Raw genomic sequence first — 20,327 nt, 5'->3', positions numbered from 1 at the left:
CATGAGAGGAAAAACATGAGAGGATACACTGCCTTTAAATTAGCATTAGGATTAGAAGATTTCAGAGAAGGGGAGGGAAAGTGAGGAAGTGCTCACTATGAAATGTACTCATAAGGATGCATGTCCTTGCATGTTTTATACAGGACAATGAAGCAGATTTTGGCAAGGTAGAATTAGTGCCGGTAATCAAGACCAGGGGATTACTGTAATTCCAAAGGCACCACTGCCAGCTCTCCCAACTTTATTGCCAGACTCAAAATATTACATTGTTTTCTTTGGCTTGACTCATGAAGTAGAATGATTTCATGAAAACCTTGTTTTTCTATAGAAATGAGATAAAACTAAACTGCAAATTAGGCATGGAACCTTAAAGCTTGGAAAGCTAAATGGCAAGCTACAGCTTTTTGTCTCTCAAATTTCAGGATCTCAAATTTTCATTAAACCAGTTTCATGATTTGCTTGGACTTCACACAATGCTGAATGTATAGCAGAGTCAGTTGGCTGCTACAGCAAGAACAGTGATCACTTTTAGACCTGGTGCTGAGTGTTTAATATCTGTATGTTGGAGAGTTCTTGAGAAAAATCCCCATTTTTCTTTGGACTGTATTCCCAGCTTACAAACAAACAAACAAACAAACAAGCAAATTCCAATACTCATCAATCACAAACACCTAAAAATCCCACACTCTTCACCAAAATCAAAGAACCACTGCTTTTGCAATGTAACAACTACCTTAACCAGTCCGAGGCATGGTATTTAGGGGAATGGAATTTAAAACTGCACACTGAAGAGCAATGTCTTTGCTCTGCTAGCAAAGAAAATTGCTTTGATTTAATAAATAATATACTGAGCATAGCAAACAACTCTTCACATGTGCAGTGGGGTGTGTGCTCTGCCCCTTCTGTTCTCTACAGAGACAACACAAGCTTTAGCAGCACAAATAAACACTTCCAGCCCCTAATTTTGTACAATGGGGAGCTATATCAGAAGTCCTAATGTAGCAAACCGTGACTTCATCAAGATTTAAGCACAAAAGAGATGTTAGAGCCCTGACATGGAAATAAGAGTGGAATTTCAATGGCTCATGTGGCTTTTGATCAAAGTTTTAGTGTTTGAATTATGTGGTAAGCACACCCATCGACTTCAAGGATAAAAGTTGCACCCCTCAAACACAAAGTTCAAAGAACTCGAAAGCTGAAATGACAGATCTTCTTTAGAACCTCACTCAATTGTGTCTGGATTTTATTCCTCACTTTGAAATATTATATTAATAGGCAAACTACATGCAATATGGAATTACATATTAGATTCTTTTTTGTGAAATGAACCTGTACAGCTTAAGTTAAAAAACTCTAGGCCTTCACAAATGTTCAAGGATAGCTTCAGCTGGTAATGCAAGCTCTTGCTGAAGACACAGGAGTACTTTCTATTCCTCTCATGAAACATAATACACAAATTGTTAATACCAGATGCACTGCATAACATAGTACTGCCTGATTTCCAAGGAGAGGACATGAACTCTCAGTTCTAACAATGAAATAGTGCTTAGTCTTTGGCACTTTCAGGTAGAGATGCAGCTTGGAGAACAATTTTGTATCACTAATTTTACCTTGAATATAAAGATTTACGAGTCACGTGTTTTGGGGAAAGGAGTAAACTTCAAGCTGTTTTGAAAACATGAATATAAGATATAAAATATATTTTTTTCCAAGAGAGGCAGTCAGTCATCAAATTATCCCATAGATAAGTACATTAGCAATCTAATTTGCAGTTGAAAAAAGTATATCCCTCGAGTAACAATGATGTGCCACTATGATTTCTTATGATGACTTTCCCTCAGTCTCAAGACTATATGATTTTCAGAGAATAAATCACATCCTGGATTGAAAGCCCATCATAGAAATACTTGATTAAAATCCTTAGTTGCTACACAGTTCTTGAAAACAAAGCTGAATCTACACTAACAGTGAGAAATAGGCAACAAAAACTTCTAAGGTGCACATAATGCGATGGATATCACATTATTTTTCCTTAGTGTCCCAATTCTTTCATTTTGTAGACCTAACCTAATATGAAAACATTAAAACACAATCTTTGAGCTCAAAACCACTTCCAAAACTCCCAAGTATAAAACTGTTGCTGAACCGCTCTCTTCTGTTTATCATATTAAGATACATTATTTTGATGGAAAAAATGCTAGATTGCAAAGGTAACATAATAGAACCAGCAAGCACTGCCAGCAGGTCTGAGGAAGAGAGAATAATTCAGAGATATTGTCATCTGTAGGCCAATTTATATTGTCAGACAGCAGGTTCACATTATTCTCTGATGTCACTGCAATAATGGCATAATATAACGATTGAGCAAAGAATACCTGTGGGGTATAGCTATACAGCGTGGTATATATATATACTTGTTAAAGTATTTCAGGCTTCCTTCAAAGCAGAACCAGAAGCAGCAAAAGACCAGGATTAAAAAAAGAATGAGAAATTGTGCTCATAAAGACTTCTGAATATTTTAGCCCTTGTTTTGTGATGATGAAGCAAGCGTAATGTATTTCATTGATTCAGCGGGCTCATGATTAAAATAAACTAATGTAGCAATTTAGGGGTTTTGTGATTCTTTCTTTTTTTTTCCCTGTAACAAGAAAAAAAAAAGCTTTTTAACAGTTCCTCACGGCAGGCATAATGTGCATCTGTGCTCTGATTTACTGCACATGCTGCCTTCTCTAGCATCATGTTAAGTTAGGATATCAGCATGGTAGGTCACACAGTGGGAATGACCTTTTGCTAATCACTACACATCAGTTACTACTGGCACACAGCTCATTACTAAGAAACCCTCCAACTAGCTGGCTTTCAAATCCGCTCACACTTTGATTCTTTTTTCCTCTTTTCTTTCTTTCTTTTTTTCCTCCAGACTGAAGATTATATTTTTACATAAAATCTCTGTTGTGTAATTTTGCCAACTAGGGTTCCAAAGTCAAAAAGGCACCCAGTTAATTTTCTGTGATTATAAAAGGAGCCTGAAAATTCATACTGAAGGTAGGCCTGTAATCTTGGGTTTCATTAAAAAGGTCAGAACATTTTTCCTCACCACATATTATTAAAATGTTTGAGGGCTGCCATTAATTTGATTTTTCAGGACACAGAAATCTCACTGGAAATTAGAATGTAATCCTGCTGTTGCTTTCCTGACACTTTTCATAGGGCAGGATACGGCTGCAGGGACTAAGAGCTCTCCTGCAATTTACAATTGGCTACTTCGGCTAAATGGCAGGTGACTAATGCAAGACAAACTGTTTGCACAACCTGGGAGCGCTGGGTTTAATTTCAGTTCTGAAAGAGGGGTGAAAGTGTTTCTATTGACGCGGAACCATGAGCTGTCCCCTGCCAATACATCTGCCACATTTAATACGCAACGCGCCCCCACCCCCTGACAATGTGATTATTAGAGGTACAGCGTTGGGTAGCTTAAGAATACAAAACACAGCAGGAGCAAAATGAGAGGGTTTTTAACTCACCGGCCATTTGCTGAATGCCGCTGAAGGCACCCAAGTTACTGGAGGAAGTTGCTTGCTGCAGGAGCTGCAAATGAACAACACAACACAGCAATCTATCTGACAGTAATGTAACAAATGAAGATAAAACTAAAATGAGCTATCATTTCACATTTGGAATATTTCTGCTTTCCTTTACATTTATACAGTCTCTTGCTTCTGTCTGCTGTTGGAATGAACATCCCTAGAGTCAATGCTGTAAATCCATATTAATGTCTAATCTCTATTAAGAAACACAGAGACACAAGGGAAACTCAATAACATGGCTGCTTTAAAACAATTAATCAATTTATTCTTTTTAACAACCAGGTGTTAAATCTATTTAAACCAACATAGTGTGACTAATTACAACCCTCTGTAGTCTAGTAGTTACCATAACTCATCTCTGTCAATCATGGTCCATTCTTCCCCACCTCTGTGAATTCAGGTTTTCTTTATTATCTTTATGAATCAAGCACACAGATATTCATTAGACTGGTATTTGTATATATAGCAATTTAGCCTATCTCAGCATTAATTAGCCAACCTCAGTACTAATATATATTTTTAATTGCTGGGTAAATTGCTGTTTATATCACCATATCAAAATATTGTATGCACACAAATGATGTATTTATACATACACAATACATATATATGGGCACATCCATTTCATAGAATGGTTTGGTTTGGAAGGGACCTCAAAGTTCCTCTACTTCCAGCCACCCTGTCACAGGCAGGGACACCCTCCACTAGATCAGGCTGCTCAGAGCCCCATCCAACTCTGGGGCAGCCTCAGCTTCTCTGGATAACCTGTGCCACTCTCTCACCACCCTCACAGGAAACAATTTCTTCTGAGTATCTCATCTAAACCTGCCCTCTCTCAGTTTAAAATCATTATCCCTTGCCCCATCACTAAGTGTCCCTTTAAAAAGGCCCTCTCTAGCTTTGCTGGAGGCTCCCTTCAGGTATGGAAACTCAAAGGTCCCAGAGGCTTCTCTTCTCCAGGCTGAACAGCCCCAACTCTTTCAGCCCTCTCTCCAAAGCAGAAGTGCTTCAACCCTCTGATCACCTTTGTGGCCTCCTCTGGACCTGCTCCAACAGTTCCATGTCTTTCCTGTATTGGGGACCCCAGAGCTGGATACAGCACTGCAGCTAGGGTCTCACCAGAGCAGAGCAGAGGGACAGAACCCCCTCCCTTGACCTGCTTCCCATGGTGCTGGGGATGCAGTCCAGGACTTATTTGGCTTTCTGGGCTGGAAGTGAACATTGACAGGTCATGTTAAGCTTCTCATCCACCAACAATTCCAAGTTCTCTTCAGGGCTGCTCTTGATCCATGCTTTTGTGCTTGGGATTGCCCTGATTCAGGATCAGGACCTTGCACTTGGCCTTGTACTTCGTGAGGTTATAGTTGTCTTACTTGAAACCATGAGGAACCCCCAAGTTATCCAAAAGCTCCTCAACCAGACCTCCCAACTCCAAAGCCACAAAGGCTAGAGGCTCCCTCTCAGCTATGATGAAGGGGAACCTCTCTTGGTCATCCAGGACCAAAGACATGTGGCTGTGGATTTCAGATTTTCCAGTAGGGAGAGCAGCTACCACCTGTTTCTCATCTTACAAATGAACTAAGGAAAAAGCCATTTTAAATTTATGGCTTTTCCTGGCCACATTCACTTTCTGTATAAGGGGATATGAACCATGCATGTTTAGCATTGACAGGACCATGCATTAAAGCAAAAGCCATTTCCAAATGAAAATGTGGAAATTTGATGATTGAACCACAACATTCTAGTTTAGAGGCTGCACCATATGGATATGGCCTCTACAGTGTTCAGCTGCCTATCTGTCCTCCCCTAAGGAAGAACTTAAATTTTATTCCAGCTATAAAAAACAGACTCTAGCATTCAAAACCCCCAATAAAACGAATGGAATAAAATTTTATTTACAGTGGAGGGGTTGGAACTAGGTGATCTTTAAGGTCCCTTCCAACCCAAGCCTTTCTATGAATCTATTATTTGTTTTGCAGATAAATACACCCAGAAGACACACAGTGTATCCTGGACAATTTAGTAATTTACTGCAGGGAGTTTAGTAGAACTGATTTACCATGGTCCTAAAACAGAGCATAATACAGCCACCACCCCTGAAATGAACTTACAGCTAGATATTGTGGTGTGAGTCCTCCAAGACCTGTGAGGTTTCCCCAAGTGGCAGTATTGAGCTGTTGCATCTGCTGAGCCAACTGCTGCTGCAAACGCCGCTGCTCCTTGTCCTTTTGGGTGTCAGCAAACTTCACCACGATTGGCGAAGAGCAGCCCTGTGGTTGGACAGATTGGGAAAGACAGAAGGGTTAAATCACACCGGGTCACCCTCGCCTCGTGAGCTCAGCCATGTCCTGTAGGGCCACTGGCACTGGCACAACCAGATTGTTCACCCTCTCTGTGACTGGCACGAGTAGGACTGCAAGGACTAAGATTTTCAGGTTGTTAAGAAAAGAGGCTATGGAGAAATTATTGATTCCCCAGCTCTTTTTATAAAGCACCTTTCCTCAGGCTCTCTTTTCCTTCCAGCTATCCAAATTGCTGCCAGAGACAGCAAAGTGTACCAGTCCTCTTTAATTAAGCTTCACAGCTGATGAGATGGATGTGATGCTTTGTCTGCAGTCTGTTTTCGAGGCAGCGCCAAAGGGAGAGGTGTCCAACCTCCATGCTGCCAGGGACCACACAGCCAACACAGCCCTGCCACCACGGTCTGGCTGTGCCATCAGGCTCAGTGCAGCTGGTGTGTGCACCCTAAAGAGACCGGGAGCAGCAGATTTACCTCAGCACCCATTTACATCAGCGAGGCACTGGCCCTGTTCACACCAAGGACCCCCAGTCAATTCACCCACCTGCGGTCCGCTCCTGGGCACGCTTTGTATCAAGCACCCTTGAGATGTGAACAAAGGGCAGGATGCAGACCAAAAGGGACTAGTTCTGGTGATAGCAGCCCATTCCTGATTGACACCATTTCTTCTATTGCTTCTATCAGTCTCTTGTTACATGGTATGGCAAGGCTGTAAGATGCCTTAGGAAATAGGGAAGCTGTAAGAAAGAGCTAGAGATCTGGTCTGCAGCCTATTCCTCTCCCATGGCTGAGGGACCCTTGGGAAGAAGTTGGAGATCACAGACCAAATGGACTTTTGAGGTAAACTGGAATTTCCCTTGGACTTCGAATTGGCACTTCCTGGGCAAAGACACTGAGACAATGAGATGTGATTATGAAAGATGTCTCTGTTGATTTCTCTCTGTTTTTTTCCCTGCTAAGAAATGTTTTATATTTTAACCTTTCAAGTCTTAATTTTTTTCAGATCAAGAAAGCCAGCTATATACTGCAATGATTCAGTTCTTCAAATTAATTCAAACATTTTATGAGTCACTGAAACTGTCAATCCATTTCATACTGCTTTTCAACCTCACAGCATCCAAGGAATAACTTCCCTTGCCATGCTTTATTATACTAATTTCTTGTCTAACTTCAATGTGAACACAATGGCAGGAGTGATAAGAGACTCAAGTCCAAGGAACACAGCAGTGCTTTAGCCAAAGTGTAAAGCGTGGGATGCAGAGCAGGGTTCTACGTCACCTACTCTTCCCATGGCTGTTCTCACAACACTGTGAACATCTTCAGAAAAGTTCCTGTCCTCAAATAATTACAAAAAGAAGCCATGTACCTTTTCTCTGAAAAACCTCACACCAGGACAAGTGATAAAAATAGTCCCAATCATCAGATAAAATGATGAAATAAACAGCAATAATAATAATAATAATAATAATAATAATAATAATAATATCTCTCATATAAAGATTCCCCATCAACACAGTTCCTTTAGAATTATCATAAAAAATAATTGCTTGTGGTTTATTATTCCACCTCCAATTCTTTTCCTGTGTGTTTCATTGTAAAAATGTCTTTTAGTGTTTCAGTGAGGAAGAAAGGAGATCCATAACACTCCAGCAATCAAATAAAGATTATGAAGGAGTCGGCTTGTTATACAATTACCTCTCTCTAGTGATTTTTATACTAATATTAAAAATAAGATCATTTAGAAAAAAAGAAGAAAGAAAAAGGAGCCAGGGGGTAGAGGATGTGAGAGAGATTTTTCTGGTTTTGCTAATAAAAAAAAAAGCAAGCTGTTTCTATCTTATACGAGATACAAGTAACATTATTGGTAACACTGGGCTAAGAACAACTGGAACTTACTGCCTTCTGCCTGGATGTACAGGAGAATCAAATATATTTCCAAAGAAATAGAAATAAATACCAAAGGAAGAAATATTATATGGTTAAGTTTTTATAATAGAAATATTATAGAAATATTATATTGGTAGTTCAGCATTCAACACTACAGCTGACGTATTTATGAATGCTTAAATGTTAGTAAATTGTATAAAAACAATATCTCTGCAATTTATGAATCTATAATTCATTTTTTCACTGTCTGCTCTATATTTCATCACTTCATCATTTTCAAGAAAGCAAACATTCTGAAGACTGAGATTATATCTAGCAAGTGGCTCTATATGAGAAAAGGGTTGTTATTGTTGTATCAAATTTACTCCATGATAACAAATTGGTGTCTTCTATTGGTGCTGCATTTGAATGACTTAAACAAACAAACAAAAAAAACTCCATGGAAAAGAAATAGAAGAGCAAACACTTTGGAGCAGCAATTATATTTTAAAAATCAGTTGATTTAACCAGGTCAGTAAGTCAGGTGGAAAGAGTATGAAGAAAATGCATTATTCTATGAGACATGTTCATCTGGACTTAACAACCCCATTGTTCTTTCTTAGCCCTCTTTGAAAATTCATCTTGGTCAATGATGAGTGCTAAAGAACTGAAAATAATAAAAAAAGGAAAAAATCAAGTAATTGAGTAATCGAGTAGTAATTGAGTTGAAATGCCATTGCGTACTACATATCTTCCCCTAAGCCCACTTTTATTTGCAAAATAACATGAAACCAAAGTGTCCCAGGATGACCGTTTCAGGCTGAGGTTTGATGTGTAACACTAGTCAACCCAATTTAACTTTTCACTAGAAGAGTATTGGCAAAAGTGAGCAATTTTTTTTTTTTTTTTTTTTTTTTTTTTTTTTTTTTTTTGCCTAGGGGGTGATTCTTGTTTTATGCACTTCTATTTCCTAGCTTGAGGGGAAGCTTCCAGCACCAACACAAGGTGCATCTCCCTTCCTCATTCAATGTCTTCATATTTCCATGCCATTCAGTGCCATTTTCTTCTCAACAGCTGGTGCTGCCTTCATATTTTTCTGTTGCCAGGTTGAGTCCCTCCTTCAGTGAGAGGGAGGGTGCACGGCTTCTTTCCAAGAAGGGACTCAGCCTAAGCTCAACTGATGCAAAGACCGAGATGTTCAAAGGGAAAAATATTTGGAATTGCCTTGCCAATTTGGGGATCTCATTGATGATATGTCTAAAGGTGTTGAGAAGGATTTTGATCCAAGAGTAACCATTCTACAGAACTAATCTCATTAAGAATATCCTGTCAAAATGCAGCCCCTTTTGGAGCGCTGCATACAACAGAGCAGTGGGAGAATTTGTCTGGGAGGTGTTATGTCTTTATTTTACCATCTTCGGAAGTAGAGCTGTGTAAAATTCATTTTGTTAGATGGAAAAATACATTAAAACACATGGAAAATATAGGTAAAACACAGTATTACCAACAAATATTTCCTTTTTACTTGGAATCAAACCCAGTAAAACATATAGATCTGAATTAATGGAGCAGTGCACGGCAGACAAATTACTACAGGTATTATTGCAGAGACTCAAAGTGGCAGTTTTTTCACAATATACTATCAGACTGCATAGAGTGTATATCAGCAGCTTTCTAGTAATGATAATTTCAATTATTCTCATCTCATTGGCAGATTCTCAACTAAAACTGTATACCCAGGGTCTAAAAATGCATTGCACTGAAAAGAAAACACATTGATTATAAAAGAAGCTCAACCAAATTCAAACGTGATGTTTGGAAAGACAACAGCTTTGCAATGCTGATATCATTACTTGTACTATACAGGAAACAGTTAGTGACATTTTCATGCACTGGCTTGAATTTTATCTTCTCCTCCTCCTTGTCCTCTGTCCACCCTCCCACCCCTGGTGTCCCCCCTTGGCTCGTTACACAAAGCAGCTCAACGACATGACGCAATAATGATTGTTTAGCACCCAGCATGCTTTGGGAGACTAGAGCATTGCAAAGGAAAATCACTGAGAGAAAAAAAAATAAAAATTGAAAGGTCCTGGTGGAAAAAGAAATAATAATAAAAAAAAAAAAGAAACAAGTGCACATAACATCAATGCCACCTCTGAGAAAAATCATCACTACACGAAGATACAGTATACATAATACAGTATAACATGCACTCTCCAATGATAAGCTAGAAGATCCAGAGTAAGTAAAGATTTCATACTTGTGCGGTTTTTTGTGCAAAATTCTGAAAGACCATGACAAAAATCACAGACTGAAAAAAGTTTTGAGATTGCCAGACAAGCTGTGGCATTCAATAACCACTCCAATGACCAGATCATTAGCCAGCAGCTAAAGTCACATTGAGTGAACCAGCTTAAAGTTTTGAGTTGCTCATCATGATAAAATACGAGGCCATAGAGGCAGTTTGGAAGGGAATGAAGAGTGTTGCTTGTGAGGGGCCAGCCACGATGGTGCTCTGCAGGAAGTGCCACACTCCAATATGCTCTGTCATCATTAGCATTTTTATTGGCTACATGAAGAAGGCAAAATATTATTAACTTAAAAAGATATTCTATTTGCAGAAAAACACATGCACTCAGTGTGGCCATGGTAAATCTCTTGAGCTTCTTCTCAGAGCAGTGCAAACCACAACACTTAGAAATCTATTTAAAAGAAAGAAAGATTTTTCTTAGGGGGAATGTGTGTTAAAAATAGAGGTAATTTAATCATCAGAGATACTCTGAGTACAACTGAGGAGTGGTATTCATAGCATTTGTATTTTCTGCTGAATGCCACTGAAAACAGGATTGAGAGCCGTGTTTGGATACCACACAGCAACCTTTTTGTGCTCTTTTAGGTGACTGAGAAAAATAAAGCTTCACAAAGACAGGTAGAGTGAGCTGGTAAAAAAATTAAATCTGTGATTGTCATGTGTCTGATCTGATCCAGGAGAGCATGGCTTTACCATTCGCAATCATTTGCACAAAGAAAACAAAGAAAGGGCAAATGATACAGTACTGTACCTCCATGGTCTGAGACTGGTGCATGGCTTTGATTGCATTCTGTGCCATTGCCCTTGTAGAAAATGTGACAAACGCACAGCCTGTGGGAACAAGGGGACAGGGAGCAGGAAAGACAAAAAACAACAAGACAAAAGGGTTGGACGCTTGTTAAACCAACACAGTCTACGAGAACGGCCACAAGACGACACTGTTCTCAGTAGTACATAAAAATAAACAACTTCTCTAGTTTATTTATTGACAGTGCTGACTTGCTAATCTGACCATAGATGAAAGAAAAAAAATTAGGTGGAGATGGGTGACAAGGAGGGTTTTTATTTAATTTTTTTGTTTGTTTTGCTTTGATTTTCTTTTTTGTTTGTTTGCTCTGTTTTGTTACTGTTTTTGTTCTTTAGCCACAGGGTTTGAAATAAATAAGGCTTTTATGTAGCCTTTGGATTGCATAGTTAAATCTATTCAGACCATGCATTAACAATTGCTTACTCTGGCTTTTGTGTAGGTAAACTGTGGATAGTGAATAAATGTCGGCATCACTGACAGCTGAACTGAGAATTTAATAAAGGGGTCCATAACATCACAAATTACTGTGATGCACCAAGAAGTATCATACAAATAAGAATGAGAAAAACACCACTGTGTATCCTGTGACTATTTGTGAAAAGACTCAGACAAAATTCAGTAATGTAGGTGGAATCTCAACATTTAAGAAAATAACATTTTAAAAATAAAAATCCTTATGGTATTTGTTTCTCCGAGTTCTAGGTACAAGTATAATTCTTTGATCCATGAAAGCTTGAACAATTCTGAAGCTGTGTGCGTGAATAACTGAAAAAAATCACTCTTTTTTTTTTTTCCTCTTCAGCCTTTCAAATCATAATGAAAAGCCAGTAGGCTAATGCCTGGGCTATTTTTCCACCCTTTTACTATTGTCAGCCATACCTACACTGGGCATGGTGCAGGTCAACGTTTTCAGTGCATGACTCACTGCCCTTTTGGCTAATAAAAACATTGCCTCCTGAGATTTACATTTTACTCTTCATGCACCCTTGGGCATCTTAAAGAAAAAGACTGTGAAATTAATGCAGATTCAGGCTGATTTTGTAATAATACCATGGCACACTAAAAGCTTAGCTAAAGCAACACAGACTTATTTCACTTGTGATCTCTAATGACTTTAAAAGTGCATTGATTTTCAGCTCCCTTAGCCTTGCACAGTTTGAACTTAGGTTTCAGAGAATAATTTAGTGTTCCACTCAATTTCCTCAAAACATTATTATTATTACTACTTAAAAGATTTCCAAATGAAGCAGATCTAAGCACTGAGAGGCTAAAGCATATTGTCATTTTAGAGCTAATGCATGAAAGCTACATTCTGGCATCAAAAATACAATATTGTTGCCCCTGTGGCCAATGGGCAAAATAAACCATTTTGCAATCCAGCAAGCAACAGATTGTTTGGTTTATGCAAATCAATTTGAGGCATAGAATACCTTTTCTTTTTAGCTCTGTGTGTACCACCTGGTAAGATTATCAAGTCAAGACTGTATTCACATTTTAATCAAACAACAGTAAGAGAAAGCAATGCCTGATCATTACCCAAAAGCACTACATCTAGTCATGAAAATAAAGTCAATGCATTTTTGCATCATGCGGTATTTTTTTTTCTCTTTAATGTAAAAGACCTCGATTCAAAAGAACCTAAGCTAACCCTGGCTGATAGATGAGCATCATAAAATCAGAAATCAAAGTTCTTTTACCCAAACTTCATCACAGCATTGTGACTTTCTGTATTTCTTAGGTAACAAAACAGCTGATGATGTCTCACTATTGTTTAGCCACAATACATAATGCTATACTAGTCTTGTTCAGCAACATATTTCTGTCAAAGAATATGATGTAACAAACCAGCTTTCTGTACAGCAATCTAGACAAAATGTAAAGTAGAAGGGTAAATAATCTGCAGTACTTCTCCTAGATTCCATATTGCTGCTGTGCACTAAAATCAAAGAGGCCCAAATTTACCATTAGTCTCAAAGTAATCTCTCTTAATACCATTTCTGTTATTAGCATTATTCTTTTTTTGTCTTGCAAATTCAGTGGGGGATGAGCACAAATAGAGATATACTGGAGGGCAGGCAAGGAACCTCATGCAGAGCCTTGAATAATATTGTCGATAATGGTCAAGAAACTGCTTCATTCACTTCTTTGGTTCTCACTATCCAGGAGTGTGTACTATAGTGACAATTACTGAATGGAGGTTTCAAATGCATGGGAAGCATGTAAAATGTCAACAAAAATCAGTAAGACACAGTTTATGCATTTATCACAATTTCTCCCCAGCAGTTCTGGTGTAAGTAACTTACTGAGAGATGTTGCAATTAGCAAGTCTCAAAAGAAATGTGAATCAGCAGAGAAATAAGGCTGCATTCCTCTCAAGATAAAGCAGACTTCCCTCCCTTGAGCTTTCTCTCTTTTTAACCACGGGGCTCAGATGTTGGGTGCTTCCAGTGCCCAGCACCACTGCAAAGCCTTCCTCCTCACTCCTCAGCCCAAAACCATTTGCATGGGTCTTGTTGCCTTTGTCATGGAGCAAAAAGACCTTTGTAGCAGATCTCTGTACCAATTTGAAATAAACTTGTTCTTTGGGCAAGGGGAATGCCTGATGAATGAGGTTATGCAGCTTGAATATGAGCATTTGGAAGCAGCATTCCACTGAGAGGATAGGGCTGCATTTTAATTAGGGTTTGCCAGCCAGAGGCTACAAGGTTAAGTCCCCTTGTTATCTCCATTCAGCAGGCCATTTCCCACTGATAGACAGTGGCCATTTCCACCTTACCATTTATTGAGGTAAATTTCCAATTTACCTCAATAACATGGCAAAAATTCAGTAGACAATGTTATTTTAAAATTATTTGAAAACCCAGACTTTAGGAGGTTGCCATTAAGTGCCCCAATTAAACATCTGCTAATTTAACCATTCTTCTAGACATTCCTATGTGTATTCACATTCAAGGGTTATTTTTCAGCTATCAAACCTGGACACTACACACAACATTTGTTTATTGATTTGCGTGTGCATATATATTTTATTTTGCATGGAATATGGGATCATATATATTTTATTATGCGTGAACTATGGACTCCTTTCCTTCTTGACCAGACTGCCACACTGGACGGGAGCTTAGCCTGTGTCATAGGATTTGGTCTATTTAACTCAATAATTTTGCATTTATAATTTAGGTGTTCAGAAAAACCTGTTGTGGAATGCTTGTATTTACTGCCATAGTCAATGGCAGGACCTTGATTTTCCTCTGTGGGGCACATATGCACTGGAGGAGGGTGGTGTAGTTGGGCACCTAGGATTTAATCAGAAGCTGGTGTCCAAGGACACTGGATTTCGTTTCTTTATGTTTCTGAAGGGTTGGGAAAAGCCTTTCCAGCACTCTCTCACTCACTGTGTCACATGGGTGCAGGTGGTCTTTTGGGAACACACTGCCAGCTCTAGGACCATAAATCACAATTAGAAGAGGACAGGACTAATCAGATTTCATGCCTTGTGGTGCAAGGAAACAAGAAAGATTTCCGTGGCCTCTTACCTCATCCTATGAAACACAGCATTGATTGGCGTGCCACGGAACAAGGTCTTCCCAACCCACAGCTACAAGCAAACTATTTCTGTTCTACCCCACCAATATTTAATTATTCCCTCCTTACTGGAGCTGTGGAGCTCTCTGGGAGGGAAAATATGGAGAGGGGGATATTTCTATAGCTAATGCCTTGAAATAACTTCAGTTTGTACAACCAACTACCTAGCTACACCAAAAAAATAGATTGTTTTGTAAAAACAGCCAGCCTACAAGACACCTCACACTTATTTATCAGCTCTGGTTTCAAAATGTCAGGAATCACTGACAGAAGGAAAAGGGGAGGGAGAAAGAAGATCTAAGAATTTTAGCTGCTTCTCCAAGGCTGCCTTCTCACCCACTACAGCAGGTAAATGAGTGACTGGGGAAGGGCTGCTGGAAGTAATTTCCTTCTGCAGGCAGAATTGGAGTAAGGCACCCAGCCTTATCATGGGAGAAATTTTGGAGCCCATTATCACATCTGCCATGTTGGCTGAGAGAACATCTAAACTCACAGGCTTACTCCTTACCCCTCTCCCACCACAAACTGAAAGAGAATTCTGAAAATGCAGTAAAATGTGATAGGCCTCCTCCTTGACCCTGGCCACCCCAAACCTAGGGCCTGCTGCTTGAGTGACTGAATATTTGAAATATTTAAAAAAGCTCAGCTCTGCCCCATTTCAGCTCCTGCTTCATGTGATTCTTCTCATCTCAGGTTTTTCTAGAAGTGTTGAGAAACAGACAGCAGTTCTTGCACAGCCTAACACAACATCAACTGCTGCGAGCTGCAAGTGAAGTAGAACACTTTTATGTATGGAAGCTTCAGGTAAGGTTCATACCTACACAAGAAACCTCCCTCATGAAACCACCATGGTCTACCAGAGGTTTTAAAGTGAAGTCAAAGGGAGATGCAAAATGCAGAGACATTGTTTGGAAGTCTAAAAACATGGTTTTGACACAGAAGAAGACCCAAGAGATTTTCAAAGCCACCCAAGCAAGCGCAGTGCTGTGTCAGTGCTGGCTGCGCAGCTGGTGCTGTAATGGCTGCACCACAGCTTCCCAGTACACTGTAAACAAGTTTTTCTTAAATTTCTGTAAAGAAACAAAAGTGAAAAGCTGCCAAATACTCCTGCAAGGAGTAGTTGGGATCCTCTGAGATGAAAGCTTCTATTTAAAGAAAAGATAAGGCTTGAATAAAAAGCTGTGGAAATTGAAGTGTTATTAAAATTAAGCTCTAGTTGGGTTAAAATGTTTCTAGCTGAGATTGCAAAATAGACTTTTCCTTTTCCTTTCCTGTGCTAGTACAGCCCAGTCTGAAGGAAGGAGCATCCTGGAAAACAGCCTTCTAATGAAGACATCACACAAAAATCTGTCTTGGTGGCTAAAAAACATTTCATCTACAAACTAAATTGTACACCAAATTGTTTACCATAGTGATATCTGGTTGTTAAGTATTACCTAAGACACACAACGATAGGTCTGAGACCAAGTGCAACAATTCAGTCTAAAGAAAAGAATTTGAAAAAGTCACAGCGAAGCTCTTCAGTTTATGCATATCAGGCACATAAAGGTATCAAGAGGCACATCCTGTAACCACGTCTCAGCTCTTCAGCTCTGCTGATTTGACTATTGACCAGATGACAGGTTGTAGATTTTAAATTTCCTGAAGTTCATGGTTCCCTCAAAGCATTTCTAATTGGACATTCAATTACCCACCCTGCAAAGTACAGACTTCAGTAAGTGGAATTTACACAAACCCAGAATTAAATGGGTACCAAAGACCATATTCTAGAACTGTGCCTCGATGATCCTCTTGTTGGAATAAAGCCTCTTGCAAATTATTTCATTTCAGGATTGCCTCTTGGGAGGGATTGCTGCAAAACTGCAGTAATGGAAATCTGAGATGTAGTTACTGGCCAAAGGCCAGCAGAGACATTGGTCAGTTGGATGTGTTGCTTCCCTCCCAGCTGCAAAAGAGTTTCAGCAAGGGAAAACAAAATTAAATGTGCCATAATGATTGGAAAAAATGAAAATGTTACCACATTGCAGCAAAAGGCATAAGGCACGGAGGTGCTTCTGAAGAGCTATTGAAAACACAGCACTTCCATGTCCTTGCTTCCCATCACTTACGGATGCACAATTCAGAAGGTGACCCCTAATTTAGGGTGTTCCCACAGCTGACACTTCATGTTACTTTAGCTCAGAAAGGAGCAGTAAATATCCAGAGGAAAAAAAAACCCAGCATAAAAGTCCCTCACCTATCCTTCCCTGCAATTAATTGTGATGCAAATACTAATTTTCTTTTACTAATTCATCAAGAAAACCCTTGAATCTGAAAATTCTGATTGGATTTTCAAGAAATTAAATTGCCTCACCATGGTGTGACTCGCTATTTCATTTCTAACCTGCTCTTAAAGCGAAGAAAGAATGAAAAAACAATCCTTGTAATCAATGTCTGCAGAAATGTTCACTTGTCCCATGTGCCTGGTGATGTTTTGTTAAAAAATCATACAATTAGGAGCCTAGAAGATGTAGAAAAATGCATTTTGAGCTTTCTCACAATTTTCATGGTATATCCAGCTCTCTCTACATGTTATTAGCAGGTTTTTTCAGTGCATGCTATTAACCCAGCTGACTTCTTTCTGGTATCTGATATATAAATCTGCACTTAGCAATACAGCAGAATAATTTGCTATGTGGTGCTCCTGTGATAAGGATAAGAAGATTTTTTTTTTTATCATCGTTACAGATGGTAATAATTCCTAGAGTGATACAAAGATATTGATCCACTGATCTAAAAAAAGCATTTTACAAAGGCAGAAGAGCATCGCTACCCTTATTTTAAGCAACAGGATAACAGAGATGATGAGCGACCAACTCACCTACGGTCAATACAGCACATCAGTGGCACAGCTACACAGCTACAAATCAAATTTGGGGATTTCTGGCTATATTTGCACACTCCAGCTTTAATTGCCTGGCTGTCTGTGTTGGCATCTGTGGTCACGTAGACATTACATAGCGCTGGGAGTCAAGAGGTCTGAAAGTTTCCTTAAGCCATTTACAATAAGTGATTTAAAATCTTAATCATCTGAGGCAGTTCACTTCTACTTTTTCATGATAATGAGGCTTAGCACATGATATCACAATCATGAATTTTTGTAAAGCATATTTAGCTCTTCAGAAAAAGTGCTGGATTAAACAACCCTGCAGGCTGAATCCTTCTCTTGGAATAATGAATACTGTACAGGAAGTGGCAAGCTTCTTTAGATAGTCCCATGAACCCTGCTCAAGAGGCAGCCAGCCTCTATAGCTGTTGGGTCCCTGGCTTCTTTATCTCTACAGCCAACAGGGTATTTTTATTTTTTAATACCTTTCACAGCTAGGAATTACTTGCTGCCAGCCAGCTAATTTCACAGGGACTATCCTAAAGCCTTTGGAAAGCAATGCCTTATGGTTGGTGCCTATTCTTGTAGCTGATTGAAATATAGTGAATTACAGGTATAAACAATGGTTATTTCTTAGATGCAGGAGTGAGTAACAATGGGGGAAAATGTGACTCAAGCCAAAAAAAAAAATTCAGTTTCTTTAAAATACTGCTCCAGCACTGGAGTGCTATATCATTACTTTGGTCTCATTTTAGAGCTGAGTTTCAAACAGCTGACAATAGGAATTTGGAGTGGAAAAGGTGATGGTCCATTTTCAGTAGTGACAGCAATGGGTGTGACTTTATTAAAGTTCTGTCAGCTTTGGTTAGGAACCAAGTTCAGTCCTCTTGGTTAGGAACTACAACGAGCTCCATCTCTCTCCCCTTCTCCCTTTATCTAAGCACTTATATCACACTCATCACTAAGTGTTACATTTTCCCTTGATGCCACAGGACGGGATTTCTCCTTGCTACTGGAGCCCATGTGGTACAATACAACCCTAAATCCTGTGAGTTGACAGCTGACTGTTTACCCTCCCAGTGGTAACATTGCTGATGTAGTATAGCCATGGGCTAAAATAAAAGTCAACCAAAACCTTTTTAGTCTTTAGTAAGTAAAAAAACTCAAACCCAAACCGAGTCTAAACCAAAACTGAGCTGTGTAACTTGGAGCTATTCCTTGCAGCTATCTGCTGGTAATGCAGATTATTTTTGCCTGAGCTCTTTAAGAAAGCTTGAAAACTGGCATAAATACCAAGGAAGATACTATTCAAGCTTTTTTTTCATCTGAGATACCATGAGGTGTACTTGTTATGCAATTGAAAAAGAGATACCAAACAGAGTTTACTGGACCACATTTCCATCTCACTGCTGTGAGCACTGAACTGAGCTCCCGAAGGCTCTGGCATGGCAAGGTCAGTGTTTTACTCAGACAGTGACTATTTTTCATTCACCCCCCCTCTGTGTCTAGGAGGGGAGCACATCTGGATGGGTGATGAGAAAACAAATTATATTTGTGGCAAAGGGAATTAACATCTTGGAAATGGTAACATGAATTAAAACTCATTAAGGATTGGAACTCTTTACAAAGATTTAATGGTGTAAATTCTCCCTCCTGAAGCAGTTTTTCACCTTGTGCTTTTTCAGTCAAACTCCCTCCTCTGCAGATGTCCCTCAGCACTTTTCATTTCAACTGCAATACCAACCATTTTCACAACACTTTGCCTTCTCTCATGGAGTGGTGGTTTTGTGAAGCTGATAAAAATCTGCCTGAAAACCTGGTTGGTGCAGCTGAACCCATTTTGAAGTGTGAACATGGGTGTGTAGAAAGCAATTCGAGTTTAACAAGGCATGAGGCATGAGGGCATGATAGAATATCAGTTGTGATTGTGACCGAAATGAACCCGAGCGGCACAGAGGATGCAGCTCTGCTGTGGTTACTGGTGTGTGACCTACCTGGACTGAGATCTTCAGTCTCCAGCAGGAGAGAACAGCACATTAACTGTACAGCTGTGCTGGCCAGCACATAACACTGCCCTGCCTGATACATTGGAGACTTGGCTTAGGAATTTCAGCTCCTGATTGTTGTGAGATTGCTGTTCACAGCAGAGCAAAACTACCCCACCAACCTCACTTACTCTGTTGGATTTCACAATTAGCTTTTCTATCTTCCTACTATACTGAGTCTGTTGAATTAAAGCAAGTATGCAGTGGGATTTTTATGGATTCCAGGAAAGATCCATTTCTTTGTTGGGTGATGCTGATAAGTCAATTAAATCTTTTTTTGGGGCTCAAAACATCTGATGTGAAGATCTTGTTATTTCAGCAGTTAATTAGCTGCTTTCCCACTTGTGTCTTCCATCATCCCTTCCTTGTGCTGCTCACACAATGAAATCAGTGAAAAATCAGAAATACTTATTTTGCCTCAGTGTTGGGTCTAGAAAGATAATGGCAACACTCAACTCCATCAGTAAACATTCCTTATTGAGCTGCGGGAACCAACTTTAGACCTGTGTCCTAATCTTCCCCGAGGCAAAAGCCATGATCGTGAGGCTCTCCTTGCCTGAAGGGATTGCTGCATCCCAGCCCCAAAAATTTGGGGATCACAAAGCATAAATGTAAGTGTGGCTCCCTATTTATTGTAAGAGTGGCTCCCTATTTATTGTAAGAGTGGTTTTTCAACAAGTCCTTATTGTTCAGAAGTAATACAGTATGTGCTTTCAAGCAGTGCCATGACATATAGGAATACCTGCCCTTCCTTTGCTGAAATTTATAGGTGTTTTATAGAAACTAGAAACCCCCATGCACAAATTGTTGTAAAACATTCTGTGGGTCCTAATGCCTACTAGAAACATGTAGATCCAAAAGTAAAGAAATAAATTCTAAATCTATACCCATATCTATATGCAAAGTGGGTGCTATTACCTTTTTCTGAGCCTTTTGAAAATGTAATAAAATGCATAAACT

The 20,327-nt window shown here is 39.3% G+C and overlaps 1 protein-coding gene across 18 annotated transcripts in view; it reads right to left on the bottom strand.

Moving 5' to 3' along the window:
* Positions 1–20,327, bottom strand: part of CELF2 (CUGBP Elav-like family member 2) — a 543,574-nt gene that overhangs the window by 46,214 nt on the left and 477,033 nt on the right. For all 18 annotated transcript variants that reach the window (XM_068189476.1, XM_068189481.1, XM_068189469.1 and 15 more), the window contains 3 exons: positions 10,815–10,894; positions 5,699–5,857; positions 3,525–3,588 (listed from right to left, as the gene is read on the bottom strand). In XM_068189476.1, the coding sequence (XP_068045577.1) occupies positions 3,525–3,588; positions 5,699–5,857; positions 10,815–10,894 (303 nt within the window). The remainder of the gene's footprint in view (positions 1–3,524; positions 3,589–5,698; positions 5,858–10,814; positions 10,895–20,327) is intronic.

Source organism: Anomalospiza imberbis, chromosome 5 (genome assembly GCF_031753505.1).
Source record: "Anomalospiza imberbis isolate Cuckoo-Finch-1a 21T00152 chromosome 5, ASM3175350v1, whole genome shotgun sequence".
In the NCBI taxonomy this organism is placed as follows: Eukaryota; Metazoa; Chordata; class Aves; order Passeriformes; family Viduidae; genus Anomalospiza; species Anomalospiza imberbis.
Note: the sequence above shows the minus strand (reverse complement) of the source record. Positions and strands in the feature narration are given on the sequence as shown.